The sequence below is a fragment of the Haliotis rufescens genome, unplaced genomic scaffold (assembly GCF_023055435.1).
Source record: "Haliotis rufescens isolate VD_foot unplaced genomic scaffold, xgHalRufe1.0.p SCAF_25, whole genome shotgun sequence".
NCBI lineage: Eukaryota > Metazoa > Mollusca > Gastropoda > Lepetellida > Haliotidae > Haliotis > Haliotis rufescens.
In genome coordinates, this window is record NW_025963946.1 from 102098 (window position 1) to 118043 (window position 15946).

Consider the following 15946-nt stretch of genomic DNA (forward strand, 5'->3'; position numbering starts at 1 on the left):
CTGTAGTTGATATACAGGATAAGTATGCAATCCCTCATGAGGCTGTAGTGGATATACAGGAGAAGTATGTAATGCCTAATGAGGCTGTAGTGGATATATAGGAGAAGTATGCAATCCCTCATGAGGCTGTAGTGGATATATAGTAGAAGTATGCAATCCCTCATGAGGCTGCAGTGGACATACAGGAGATGTATGTAATCCCTCATGAGGCTGTAGTGGATATATAGGAGAAGTATGTTATGCCTCATGAGGCTGTAGTGGACATAATGGAGAAGTATGCAATGCCTTATGAGGCTGTAGTGGGCATGCAGTAGAAGTATGCAATGCCCCATGAGGCTGTAGTGGACATACAGGAGAAGTATGCAATGCCTCATGAGGCTGTAGTCGACACACAGGAGAAGTATGTAATGCCTCGCGAGGCTGTAGTGGTATATAGGAGAAGTATGCGATGCCTAATGAGGCTGTAATGGGCATATAGGAGAAGTATGCGATGCATCATGAGGCTGTAGTGGACATACAGGAGAAGTATGCAATCCCTCATGAGGCTGTAGTGGATATATAGGAGAAGTATGCAATGCCTCACGAGGCTATAGTGTATATATGCGAAGTATGCAATCCCTCATGAGGCTGTAGTGGATATATAGGAGAAGTATGTAATCCCTCATGAGGCTGTAGTGGATATACAGGAGAAGTATGCAATCCATCATGAGGTTGTAGTGGATATATAGGAGAAGTATGCAATCCCTCATGAGGCTGTAGTTGATATACAGGAGAAGTATGCAATCCCTCATGAGGCTGTAGTGGATATACAGGAGAAGTATGTAATGCCTAATGAGGCTGTAGTGGATATATAGGAGAAGTATGCAATCCCTCATGAGGCTGTAGTGGATATATAGGAGAAGTATGCAATTCCTCATGAGGCTGTAGTGGACATACAGGAGATGTATGTAATCCCTAATGAGGCTGTAGTGGATATATAGGAGAAGTATGTTATGCCTCATGAGGCTGTAGTGGACATAATGGAGAAGTATGCAATGCCTTATGAGGCTGTAGTGGGCATGCAGTAGAAGTATGCAATCCCTCATGAGGCTGTAGTGGACATACAGGAGAAGTATGCAATGCCTCATGAGGCTGTAGTCGACACACAGGAGAAGTATGTAATGCCTCGCGAGGCTGTAGTGGTATATAGGAGAAGTATGCGATGCATCATGAGGCTGTAGTGGACATACAGGAGAAGTATGCGATGCATCATGAGGCTGTAGTGGGCATATAGGAGAAGTATGCGATGCATCATGAGGCTGTAGTGGACATACAGGAGAAGTATGCAATCCCTCATGAGGCTGTAGTGGATATATAGGAGAAGTATGCAATGCCTCACGAGGCTATAGTGTATATATACGAAGTATGCAATCCCTCATGAGGATGTAGTGGACATACAGGAGTAGTATGCAATCCCTCATGAGGCTGTAGTGGACATACAGGAGAAGTATGTAATGCCTCGCGAGGCTGTAATGGTATATAGGAGAAGTATGCAATGCCTCATGAGGCTGTAGTGGGCATATAGGAGAAGTATGCGACGCATCATGAGGTTGTAGTGGGCATATAGGAGACGTATGTAATGCCTCATGAGGCTGTAGTGGACATACAGTGGAAAACTAGCTTGCTCATGTTCAAACATGAGAAAAGGCTTTCTGGAAATATTGTGATTTATCTGTGGTCAGCCGTACCAAGGTCACAAACTGACCATAGGGAATCATACAAGAGACATAATGAGCTGCAGTGCCTTTATTGAGAGGACACTGGTAGGTCTCGACCATGCCAGTGGCACCGGGAGTCCCGGGAGTTAACTGTCACCCTGCAACTACGGCAGTGTTTGCCTTTTACAAGTACAAGCACACAGTTTTATGCAGTTGTTCCAGTGATTAATACAAAGGTACAATAGTCACTTGGTTGTCGTTAAATCTGAACAATGGCATGGTCGGACACAGCAGTGATCATTAAGATGTGTGACTTGCAATGTGCAATGTCATTTGGTTCAAGTTAAATCAATCGATTGACATTTGCATGATGGAACGTTTGAATTATTAATATAGAAGCTCAGACTGGAAATTCCTAGCAGGTGACATGCTGCACGGTGCGTCGGCCACTGACACAAAGCACATACAGCTCAACGTGCGACCCTTAGTCATATAAAATAACACTTTTATTGTATGCCGTTGCCACGCCATCTCTCCTACATGACATGGCATTTACTTTGTTGTTTTACTGTTGCCTTTATACTTCTTTATACATATTACTTATATATGCACATTTTGTAAACATATACAAATAAGGTAAATGTGTGACAATATTCAGCCTTTTCTATACATTTCAGTTGTACCTGTACAGTTAGTGTTGTTATATGTCGAAACATGATAGTATTGAATTGAATAAAGTCTAATTCTACATAAATCCTCCAAAACTTCTAAATGTTTTGCTCATTTCCTAAATGATGCATTTCCCGTCATACCTTATCCCGTCTGTATTGTGTCTCACCGATTTCAATCAATGCCAACTATTTTGAAATTATTTAGTTATCAAAGCGGCGGCTCCAGCAATAGAACCCTTGCAATATTGATTATATTTGTTCCCTCCCAACTGGAACGGAGAATAAAGACTACACGCATTACAAACTAATACCTTTCATGGCATTTCTATATTTCTAGGAATCAGCGCTTCTCTGGGAAAGCTGTTTTTCAATAGTAGGAAACATCATTATTACCTTAGTGAAGCAAAACAAAATCATTATTACCCCAGTAACAGTAAACAAGTTGCGCCATGAGTATAACTAACCATCTGGAAACAGACCTCGGCTTATAGTGTCCACTGGCTGGGACGCACAGAAACAAGGTATGCAATTATATTTTAATACTTTTTTAATAGTCATCTAATCAAGAACGGATGATAGGTAGGAGTACAATTCTCCATTAGTATACTTTTCCATGGGTTTCACTTAAATTTGTCCATGTGATGCTGATTTAGTGCAGCTACACGTTTCTTATTTCCATTCTTCTCAAAGCTGACACAGAAATATGGAACAGGGCACGGTAATATTGAAATCCTGAAGACATTAAATCCTCTTACTGCATCTCCTGCAAATATGAGACGTGCTTACAATGGAAGGGAATCCTACACGTATGCACCAACAGGATATCAACCTCAAGCAAAAATCGTTTAAATTTGGTTGAAAAGTTGAAAACTGCTTCAGTGTCTGTACAATCCAAAAAACCCTCTCTAGACGTAACAGACAGTCACTAGACGCGAGGCAGGCTGATAAGGGGTCTAGAGACTGGTTGAATTGTCGATGTGTTGTGATTTGCATGTCAAGATTGTCATTGTACTGACAAGCATAAATATCTATAGGCAAAATATTGACTGTATATCCATTCTATTCTATATTAAATTCAGTAAATGTATTGATCAGGGTTAGTATGGAATCCTAGAAGGAACATTTTGACCTTGGGAAAAAATGACGTGTTGTCGCCTTATTGTAAAAGTAAAAAATAGTTTTCATAGCGCGACAAATAGTCAAAATGTCGCACTGTCGCGCTTTGGCTCATTATGACACTTTGAGCTTGTTTTTGTAAGGGCGACAACGCAATAATGCCCTTTCTAGGATTCCATAGGTTAGAATTGGTCTTCGGCAACACATATTTGTCGTAAGAGGTGACTAATGGGATCGGATGGCCAGGCTCGCTGCCTTGGTTCATGCATTACTATCTCCTGCGTAGGAGATAGGAAGTCCTACGTAGGAGATAGTAAGGCCTACGTAGGAGATAGTAAGTCCTACGTAGGAGATACTAAGTCCCACGTAGGAGATAGTAATTCTAGGCCATACTAAGTCATACATAAGAGATTCTAAGTCCTACGTAGGAGATACTAAGTCAAACGTAGGAGATAGGAAGTCCTACGTAGGAGATAATAAGTCCTACGTAGAAAATACTAAGTCCTACCTTGGAGATGGTGATTCTAGGCAATACTAAGTCATACGTAAGAGATAGTAAGTCCTACGTAGGACATAAAAAGTCCTACATAGGATATAGTAAGTCCTACGTAGGAGATAGAAATTCTAGGCCATTCTCAGTCATACGTAAGAGATAGTAAGTCCTATGTAGGAGATACTAAGTCAAACGTAGGAGATTCTAAGTCCTACGTAGAAGATACTAAGTCCTACGTAGAAGATACAAAGTCCTACGAAGAAGAAACTAAATCCTACGTAGGAAAAGTGATTCTAGGCTATACTAAGTCATACGTAAGAGATAGTAAGTCCTACGTAGGAAATAATAAGTCCTACATAGGAGATAGGAAGTCCTACGTAGGAAATACTAAGTCCTACGTAGGAGATGGTGATTCTACGCTATACTAAGTCATACGTAAGAGATAGTAAGTCCTACGTAGGAGATACTAAGTCCTACGTAGGAGATAGTAAATCAAACGTAGGAGATAATAAGTCCTACGTAAGAGATAGTAAGTCCTACATATGAGATAGTAAGTCCTACGTAGGAGATAGTAAGTCCTACGTAGAAAATACTAAGTCCTACCTTGGAGATGGTGATTCTATGCCAAACTAAGTCATACGTAAGAGATAGTAAGTCCTACGTAGGAGATAAAAAGTCCTACATAGGATATAGTAAGTCCTACGTAGGAGATAGAAATTCTAGGCCATTCTCAGTCATACGTAAGAGATAGTAAGTCATATGTAGGAGATACTAAGTCAAACGTAGGAGATTCTAAGTCCTACGTAGAAGATACTAAGTCCTACGAAGAAGAAACTAAATCCTACGTAGGAGATGGTGATTCTAGGCTATACTAAGTCATACGTAAGAGATAGTAAGTCCTATGTAGGAAATAATAAGTCCTACATAGGAGATAGGAAGTCCTACGTAGGAAATACTAAGTCCTACGTAGGAGATGGTGATTCTACGCTATACTAAGTCATACGTAAGAGATAGTAAGTCCTACGTAGGAGATACTAAGTCCTACGTAGGAGATAGTAAGTCCTACGTAAGAGATAATATGTCCTACATAGGGGATAGTAAGTCCTACGTAGGATAGAATAAATCCTACGTAGAAGATACTAAGTCCTACGTAGGAGATACTAAGCCCTATGAAGAAGATGCTAAGTCCTACGTAGGAGATGGTGATTCTAGGCTATACTAAGTCATACGTAAGAGATAGTAAGACCTACGTAGGAGATACTAAGTCCTACGTATGAGATAGTAAATCCTACGTAAAATATAATAAGTCCTACATAGGGGATAGTAAGTCCTACGTAGGATAGAATAAAGTAAACTTAGTATAGCCAAGAATCACCATCTCCTACGTAGGACTTAGCACCTCTCTTTATAGGGCTTAGTATCTCCTACGTAGGACTTAGTATCTTCTAAGTAAGATTTATTTTATCCTACGTAGGACTAAATCCTACGTAGAAGATACTAAGTCCTACGTAGGAGATACTAAGTCCTACGAAGAATATACTAAGTCCTACGTAGGAGATGGTGATTCTAGGCTATACTAAGTCATACGTAAGAGATAGTGGGTCCTACTTAGGAAATAGTAAGTCCTACGTAGGAGATGGTGATTCTAGGCTATACTAAGTCCTACGTAAGAGATAGTAAGTCCTACGTAGGAAATAATAAGTCCTACATAGGAGATGGTGATTCTAGGCTATACTAAGTCATACGTAAGAGATAGTAAGTCCTACATAGGAGATACTAAGTCCTACGTAGGAGATACTAAGTCCTACGTAGGAGACAGTAGGTCCTACGTAAGAGATAATATGTCCTACATAGGGGATAGTAAGTCCTTCGTAGGATAGAATAAATCCTACGTAGAAGATACTAAGTCTTACGTAGGAGATACTAAGTCATACGAAGAATATACTAAGTCCTACGTAGGAGATGGTGATTCTAGGCTATACTAAGTCATACGTAAGAGATAGTGGGTCCTACTTAGGAAATAGTAAGTCCTACGTAGGCGGTAATAAGTCCTACGTAGGACATAGTAAGTCCTACGTAAGAGATAGTAAGTCCTACGTAGGAGATAGTAAGTCCTAAGTCCTACGTAGGAGATAATAAGTCCTACTTAGGACTAATTGTCTCCTACGTAGGAGATAGTAAGTCCTACGTAGGAGACAATTAGTCCTACGTTGAAGATAGTAAGTCCTACGTAGTAGACAATACGTCCTACTTAGGAGATAGTAACTCCTACGTAGGAGATAGTAAGTGCTACGTAGGAGATAGTAATTCTAGGCCATACTAAGTCATACATAAGATATAGTAAGTCCTACATAGGAGATTCTAAGTCATACGTAGGAGATTCTAAGTCCTACTTAGAAGATAGTAAGTCCTACGTAGGAGATGGTGATCCTAGGCCATACTAATTCATACGTAGGAGATAATAAGTCCTACGTAGGAGATAGTAAGTCCTACGTAGGAGACAATAATGGTGATTCTAGGCCATTCTAGGCCATACTAAGTCCTACGTAGAAGATACTAAGTCCTACGAAGAAGATACTAAGTCCTACGTAGGAGATGGTGATTCTAGGCCATACTAAGTCATACGTAAGATATAGAAAGTCCTACGTAGGAGATACTAAGTCATACGTAGGAGATTCTAAGTCCTACGAAGAAGATGCTAAGTCCTACGTAGGAGATGGTGATTTTAGGCCATACTAATTCATACGTAGGAGATAGTAAGTCCTACATATGAGATAGTAAGTCCTACGTAGGAGATAGTAAGTCCTACGTAGAAGATACTAAGTCCTACGTAGGAGATACTAAGTCCTACGAAGAAGATGCTAAGTCCTACGTAGGAGATGGTGATTCTAGGCTATACTAAGTCATACGTAAGCGATAGTAAGTCCTACGTAGGAGGTAATAAGTCCTACGTAGGAGATAGTTAGTCCTACGTAGAAGATACTGAGTCCTTCGCAGGAGATAAGTCCTACGTAGGAGATACTGAGACAAAAATATTTCACCGTGGCCCTACTACACTTCCGTAATAAAGGTACTCGTACCACAGCTTATATAAAAAAAATTTTAACTCCGTTCTGTTGTTGGTGTTTATGTTGTGGATATCCCTGCAGGGTGTAGCCCGTGATTCCTATCGCTAAGTCGTGTAAGTCTTGCAGTGTCCTGTGTTTTGGTTCTTCGATTATAGTCCGACATACTGTAAACAGTGCCTCATCATCGCGTTTTCGGTGTAAAACTCGCTTAGTTTGAGGCACGTTCGACGGGATTATTGCTACACGTAAATCAAACCTACTTTTTGTTCTGAGTAGGAAAATATTACTCGGGTCCAACATTGAGAGTGAGTGAGTGAGCAAAGTTTAACGTCACTTTGGCAATATTTCAGCCATATCGCCCATCACTGAGATTAATCAAAGCCACAGAAGAGTCAAGGGACTAATACAAGTTCAGTGTGGGTCTTAACATTCAAGTTATGTAAATGAGGCAATTAGTTAATTATTATATACATAGGTTGAAGTAGATTATTAAACTTGCTAAAATGTGTTTGTTTTAATATCTTGATTAAAATAACTTACACGGGACAAAAAGCCGATTTTTACGCCTATGAAAAAATCCAAAAAAAGTAGGAAATAGATGCAATGACCGATTTTGCTCAGTATTCCCGATATGAGCTAACTTTTCGTATGAACTACACCTTTGAAACATCCTTTGCCATATGCACAAGCACCAATTTCGTGAATGCTATGACCGGATGGTCAGAATTTTCCAAATATGACTTCGGAAGTCGATACCCCAGTAAATATTTTCTCAGAGCGTATTTCAAACGCATCTCTGTTGATCGTCATTAGATAAATTTCTGACTTTTTTTGTCAATTTATAAGGGTTTGAAATATGAGCATTTCCTTGAGCAAGGACACGTTTGTAAATTTGCAAAAACTTTCAAATATGTTTATGCCTTAGAAAGTTATGGATCATTTCGGATATCAGGGATATGATTCTTGTTTATTGTTTACATTGTCATATTACCGGTACTCGAAAAAGTTGATCGTAGATTTTTCTACCATGTGAAATATTGGGTTTACACATGCTGATACTTTTGAACAATAAGGCTCATACGACCTAACAAACCTTGTAGCACTAAGGGTCTGACTGAAAAACAGTATGCAAGCTGATACGTTCCCTTTAGTTCACCAGTTTAGTCACCCGGTTACCAGTTTTTCTGACAATTGTGAGTAGGAGATAGACAGAGCTAATTAATGTCTCACTTCAGACACATCATACGAAATATCAATACATTAACATCTTGAACAGATCCTCACACCAGGCACGCAAGCACATGACGCACGCAAATATACTTGCACTCATGCTCGCACACATGATTTTGTAAAGCACTATGGAGGCGATCGGGTAGCACAGTCGTTAAAGCGTTCGCTTGTCACGCCGAAGACCCGGGTTCGATTCCCGACTTGGGTACAATGTGTGAAGCCGATTTCTGGTGTCCCCGCCGTGATATTGCTGGAATATTGCTAAAAGCGGCGTAAAATCAATCTCACTCACTCACTAAAGCACTATGGCAGTCTTGAAACATTCCCTGAAATTAAATATATGATAATAATATCATACATACATGTTGGTCCGTTTGCAGTGCAAACATTAACCATGCTCAGATAAGTGGATAGGGACATCCTCACCTCATTACATGCGAATCATTGTCACACTAGAATATTCGCCGCGAAGAGCTGCAACTTTTGCAAGATAAAGGGATTCAGATACCATTCAGATTCAAATTTACTGAATAATGATTCATAACAAATTAAAATCTAGTATATTATATAATATGTAACACTAGCAATGGGCCAAGACTTCAACATTTTCAAAATCTCGGCATGTTTGGAACATGAACGTGTTCACGAAAAGTGAGGAATGTTGTCATTTGTCGTCTTCGTCAGTTAACTCCGTACCTATAAGTTCATTTGAAGTGTTTATGGTTACAGAAGATTTATTGTCGTAATAACTGTTATGTCAAACTTTCGAAAAGTCATGAGGAAATTCAATCTTAGGGCAATGAAATCAAGCATTAGAAGAAAAATGTCCGTCGTTGTGGGATACCATTAAATTTCGAAAAATACTTACTTTTTTATGCAAATTTTGTGAATGGCGGGTGCTACCGACAGAGCAGGTCGTACTTACACTTTTTCGCGAACTTTCACTGACTTTTGGCGATCCATTCATATAATGTTCACAGCTACTTTGCCCGTTACGCTAAATGGAATCTGTTTCAGCGGATAATCAAGACCGGTTACTCTCTTGCATTGATGCTTTACATTTAAGTGATCAATTACATCGTTTCTTGGTGTAACCATGGCAGATGAGCAAACTACACCAAGCAGATTTCTATTTAGGTTTAGATTTTGAACACGTTTAGAATCTAAACATTATGCATTCTATACAATTTTAAACAATTAAGGACGTGAACATGTTTCGTAATCAAAACGCAAGAGTAGTTACCTCTTAGTCGTCGTCTTTGTGGGTAGGAACTGCCCACTAAGAATATATAGACATGTGCGATCACTAATTATTACCTGAGATAATTTGAGGATCAGGACTTGCAATTTGAAAGCAATTTGAACTCGCAGTATTGCCAGAGACCTTAGGTGCAATGGTTACACTATGCAAATAATGTTTTATGGTAATAGGGTTAAGTCATACTTTTAGATTTAGGCTTTTTGTTTTGAAAAATAATTCTTGAAATGCATGACGTAGTTTCCTTCAGGTACTCAATGTGTGCTTTTTTTACAGTTTATTCAGTCAACATTCCTCGGACATTATATAATAACGTTCGTTATTACAACAGAAGATGCAATGGAGGCTAGAAGAAAAACGTTTTCGATGATTTATGAAGATTACAGGCAACATGAGACATGAACTTGAATAATAAAGAAAACACATTAAAAGACATTATTTATGTGCCATAGTCAACTGGACTATATACATTCCCATACATGTTTTAACACGATGGTGAAACAGGTAAACCAATTGATAACTGTGATCTAGAGGAACAGATAGAACCGACACTTGTGATATTCTTTTAGGTGGATAGGTACAGGTTATTAATTCATTCTCATGGACATCCCTCTTTTAAGATACTACGAAACAGTGTGGGTTTCAGATTTGTTTATGTTGTCAGAGAGAAATAAGTCGCAGAATGCAACCAGTGGGACTATTTTTGTATTCAATTACATATCAGGATTGACCTTTACATGCGTTTTTATTCGGAACATCGCCTTGAAAAAGCGTGTGTATTGTACCGTTATTGTTTGCATGATGTCTGGTTCCTGTAGACCATTGCATGTCTTAATTCCAGATGATTGCATGATGTTTAGATCTTGTGACAGACCAAAAGTACGAGGCCAGTTGCTTCTTTCGGTCGTCAAAATTGTCCGATGTGTCGTTGGATAATTTCTTTGTTATAGAATATTCCATCAGCAGATGAAAAGAGATATTTCAATTTGTACCATGACCTTAAGGATTCCCCTCGACACGGTTTGGCTGAAGTATTGCCGATGTGACGTTAAACTTTAACTCACTCACTCGCCCCATCAAGGATTCCTGCATTGTTATTGGTCCGAAATCTACCTCAGACAGAACAATTTATTTGAAATCACTTCTTTCTAAAATCCCATCAGTTGGCAATAACTAATAATAATTCTCTTCATGAAATACCGCAGATTGTTTACAGCGATTGAGGCAGTAAATTAGTTAGAGTCCTCTTTTATCTATTTTCAGGGTTAAAACTCTAAAATGGAAAAGATCACACACGAGCTTGAAGATCCCATGTTGAACCTTGTGTCCAACTTAATGGACAAGACCGTGAATGAAAACGAATTGATTAAGTTTTTAGAGAAGAATAAGGGGAAGCGCAAAGGCGAAAAGGCGATCAACAAAGAAAGACTAGTAAGCTATAGATTTACTGATGCGGAGAAGAACAAACGTGATACATTACTAGCGTCAGATTCTGGAGAGTCGCTGCTTCATATTGCCGTCAGCTGTAGGAAGAATGAAGTTGCGAAGTATTTAATTGCTTGTGATCCAGGATTAATCAACTGTGAGAGGAAGGACGATGAGTATCGTGGACAGACGCCATTCCACATTGCCATTGCCATGGCCATGGATAATCAACATCCACAATCTCTTCCGGAATGCATGATTGATGCACTGATAAAGGAAGATGAGAAGGAAATTAATGATAAAAAAAATCATAGTTTGCTCAAAAAGGCGATGGGAAGTAAAGTTAGAGGAAAGAAATTAAGAGGCACTGTGATGTTAGGAGGGACACCTTTGTCCATTGCTGCTTTGAACAATGATGTGATGATGGTGAACCATCTCCTTGACAATAACGCTGAGCTGCACGATTCAGATAGTGTTGGCAATACAGTTTTTCACTCTCTGGTCCTGTACGCATCTTTCAATCCAGACAAAGAGAGGGACATCATCAACATGTTTGATATTTTAGCAAAAAGAGACAAAAAGCGGCAAAATGTACAACTAGAAAATAAACAAAATCAAACAGCTCTCCATCTTGCTGCCGTGTTGGGTCTGGCCAACGTGTTTGAACACATCCTTGGTATGGAAGATGTATACAAGTTCTTCACTAGCCATGACGGCGTTTTTGATATCTACGAATGTGATGTAACAGAGATTGACAAGGGAACTTGGGATAAAGCTATTCTTCAGATGTCGCCTGACTTCATGAACACAGGACACAGAGCCGAGGGGCTGGCAAACGGCAAAGTGGAATGTCCAGTAGTGACCTATTGGAAGCAATTTAGACGAAGCACAAACCAAAGTATTTTGGAAATCATATGCAGTTTGAAGACAGAGAAGGCATGTAATTTTCTGAAAGTCTACACTGTCCGAGAAGTGGTGTACTTAAAGTGGGAGAAGTACTGGCATTGTTACTATGTCGGCCTGCTTCTTCACTTATTGCTAATGAGTACACTCACCTACCATTCTGAACGCAAAACTTTTGTCATCCGCAAAGCTGGAGCAAACCATATGGAGACCTGGAACTTCAAGGCTTGGAATGGCGTCTCATTGGTCATAAGCCTCCTTTATATAATTCTAGAATTTCTTCGGAGTTTTGTTTCATGGCAACCTTTTCATTTTACAATACTGCATCACAATGGAGTATACCGATGTATATTTGTGCTGTTTGGTTTTGCGTTACTGATTGACATGGCGTGGAATGCTGAAACTGTTACAAGTAATTACTGGCTGGTGATAGCATTGATCTTTGGTTGGTGGTCAACAACGTTCTTCCTGCGAGGAATCCGACAGTTCAGCTACATAACAGTTATGTTACAGAAGGTCCTCTTTGCGGATATGTTGAAATTTGTACCAATCATTTTCATAATGATTTTAGCATTTACTAGTGCAATGCACTATTCCATGTCGATGGCGGAGGGTCCGCCTGGAAACTCAACAAGGGAGAACTCAACAGGTTGTGATGAAAACTCAGATTTTGGGAACTTCACTATCAGTCTAATGACGATGTTTAAAATGATGACCGGTCACGAAGAGATAAAAGGGCTTGAGCAAGCATGGCGGCATGGATCTGTCCCACTCTTTGTCCTTTCTGTGATAGTCATCCAGATGTTCCTCCTCAACATCCTCATTGCTATAATGTCAAAAACATGTGACAACTGCGAGAATACAGATGAACTGCTGTGGCTACAGAGATTGTCCATTGTCTTATTCATTGAAGATATGCTACCTAAATGTCTGAGGACGCCCATCGGGAAAGAGGAAAAGACAGATTATGGCAGTACGCGATATCTTCTTAAAATTGATCGTGTGCGAGTTGGAGACGCTTTATCCGAAGATACGTTTGAACACACTGTCACGTCGAAGGCTGTTAGATCACTGCACAACCTACTGAACAAAACAAAGGTAGGGGAGGAAATGACAATCGGTAGCGACAGAGCCAAACCTGTCCAGTATCTAGTTATTGAAGACTATGGGAGAAGAAAATAAATAAACCAAGACGTCATAGAAAAAGTGACAAGTCACTTACAAAGTGGAAGACTGGATCATTATCAAAAACTAACATATGACCCAACACATGCACTATCGTGGGCTTCGGGCAAGTAGAGGGTTCTTTAGTTACAGCTTACAATCATTTGCCTCCTACACAACCGACAACTTAGAGTTTGGCATATCTGGAAGAATATTATCTCTAGAAAATGGCTCATTTACACATTTGTTATTGTGAAAGTCTGATTGGTTCAAAATGTGGTGTTTATGAACCCGAAAATGTTCCAGATTTATCATATGATAGACAGTTTATTGTGAAGGATTAGAATTTTACCTCTTCAAGATGATATGTCCATGTTATTTGTGAAAACGTCATGACACCTGTATTGTACTTCAGTATATCCAACTGCACTAGATTTATCGGAAATCTTTCACATTTTGTATATTTTTCACCAACAAAAATCGGTTCATTCCACTCACCGCTTTTAGGACGTCACTGTGTTCACAAATGACGTAATCGACTTTTTAGATGATAATCGTCCCCTAGGAAAAGTTTAAACAAAGAATTACATTGTATTTACAATGCCGAAAACAATCATTTTTACAATTGGTGTCAAATGAAATAATTGTAAATAAAAAAGAAAATGGTAAACGCAATTACGCTAAAGTTTTGTAAGTAAGTTGCACCTGCAGTTGAAAGTACTATTTTATAACAATGATAACAATTATTATTGTCATTATTTATTTTTTGTCATGTGTTTTCTATACTATTTCCGAATGAATACATGCTATAGATGCCAGCTATATCCTGCTTTTCTTTATTCCTGTAAATATTTTCCTAAATCTCTCCCGTCTCATCAGTCCAGATCTTGCTGTGTTTCATCTGCAGTGTGGGCTACCTCGTCTTTTTAACATAAAATATGATGTGCTTTTGTCTTTTGTCTTTTGACATACAGTCTACTTGCTTCTTGGGGATGGTCGGGTAGCCAAGTGGTTTAAGCGTTCGCTCGTCACGCCGAAGACCCGGTTTCGATTCCCGACATGGGTACAATGTGTGAAGCCCATTTTTGGTGTTCCCCGCCGTGATATTGCTTGAATATTGCTAAAAGCGGCGTAAACATTCACTCGGTCACTTTCTCCTTCGAAACACAAGAGCGATTGTTTCAGGACGGCAATTGTATAGTCTGTAGTAAAGTATTGGAGTGCAAGTTGTCGCCGGACTTCTGTCACAGTAGACTGACAAGATTAGGATTGTGTACGTGTTAACAATGTTGATGTGATTAATTACCAATCCAATTTCGGAAAACAATCTCAAGCGAAGATACTCAACGTCACCACACCCGCCACCGATGAATGTAATCATCCCAAAGGAATCTCCAAGTACACACATGTACTGTGATTATTACCAGTTTTTTACAAATGACGTTGGCGTATTACGATCCGTGTTTCTTGAACTTGAACTTTGGTTTTGTAGCATATGTCTTATACGGTTCCTAGTTAATGACAGTTAAGACATGGATGCAGCTTTTTCTTAAAGAAGAGTTATATTTAAGTGTGACGCTCACACCTTTTTGATGTGCCATAATTTTCATTTATAGGTTGTGTATATTGTTATATTTTGTATTGTTGTCGTTGGTTTGTTGTTTAACGCCGCACTCAGCAATATTCAAGCTATATGACCGCGGTCTGCAAATTATCGAGTCTGGACCAGACAACCCAGTGATTGACATCATGAGCATCGATCCACGCAATTGGGATACGATGACATGCATCAACCAAGTCAGCGAGCCTGACCACCCGATCCAGCTAATCGCCTCTTACGACAAGCATAGTCGTCTTTTACAACAAGCATGGGTTTCTGAAGACCTATTCTACCCCGGATCTTCACGGGTCTATATTGATGTCGTCGACTTCTGGTTATTTTATGATTGAACTACCATGATCCCCGTGGGGATCCCGGGTTTGAGTTGGTCCCCAACAAGCTTTGTTGGTCGCAAGAGGCAAATTAATGGATCGGATGGTCAGGCTCGGTGACTTGGTTCATTACCGTGTCATGATATCCCGACGGCGTGGATAGTTATTATCAAACTATTAAAATCACAGGATTATCTGGTCCAGGCTCGATTATTTACAGGCCGCCAGCTGGAATGATGCTGATTGCGACGTCATACAACAAAGAAACAAATCTTTGATAGGGTCATTGTTACACAAGGTTTAGAATACAATAGCTGTGGTCAATACACATCTTCTTCTTTATCTGCAATTGTTTAATGAGCAACTTGCCATGATAACGTGTTGCCTTTATGAATATACCGTCTAACTTCGTGAAGAAACGGCTTCCTCAATGGGACCTCTCTACGTTTGTCAATTCAGCATTGGCTTTCCCACTGGCATGGTATATGATAACGAGCTGACAGGTATACTAAAACCAGTATATCAGAATAAGGGAGATCCACTTGATGCCAACTCATTTCTCCGCATTATGATGTTTAGTTGGAGAAGGTGATAACAGAGAACGGTAGATAACAGCTTTGTGATGCACACTATTATGCATACATGTGTATGTGGGCACGTCTATTGATTTTACCAGCAGTTGATTGATAAATATTATCCTAGGTTTGTTTCAAAATTAATAATATATTATAATAATTGCATATACACCCATTTCTATATGGCATGTACCATAAGCCCATAGCCTTTCAATATTATGAATAAACAGTATGAGACGTTTGCCAAATCTTCTAACAAAGGGTGAGAACTCTTACTTATGAGACGGCATGTTGCAAAATTCCAACAAATATAGAAAAACGTAAATGTATTGCATTACCCAAATTCGATTGCCACCTAGATTTTACTGCAATAGCACGTACGGCATCGTGGTCTGCTATTAGGGCTTTGGGCTT

General features: G+C 39.4%; 1 protein-coding gene across 1 annotated transcript; it reads left to right on the plus strand.

Moving 5' to 3' along the window:
* Positions 1–2782: 2782 nt before the first annotated feature.
* LOC124152613 (transient receptor potential cation channel subfamily V member 3-like) lies at positions 2783–13043 on the plus strand. The gene is made up of 2 exons (XM_048402178.1): positions 2783–2889; positions 10797–13043. The coding sequence occupies exon 2, from the start codon at positions 10812–10814 to the stop codon at positions 13041–13043; it is 2232 nt and encodes a 743-aa protein (XP_048258135.1). The 5' UTR covers positions 2783–2889; positions 10797–10811.
* The last annotated feature ends 2903 nt before the right edge of the window (positions 13044–15946 follow it).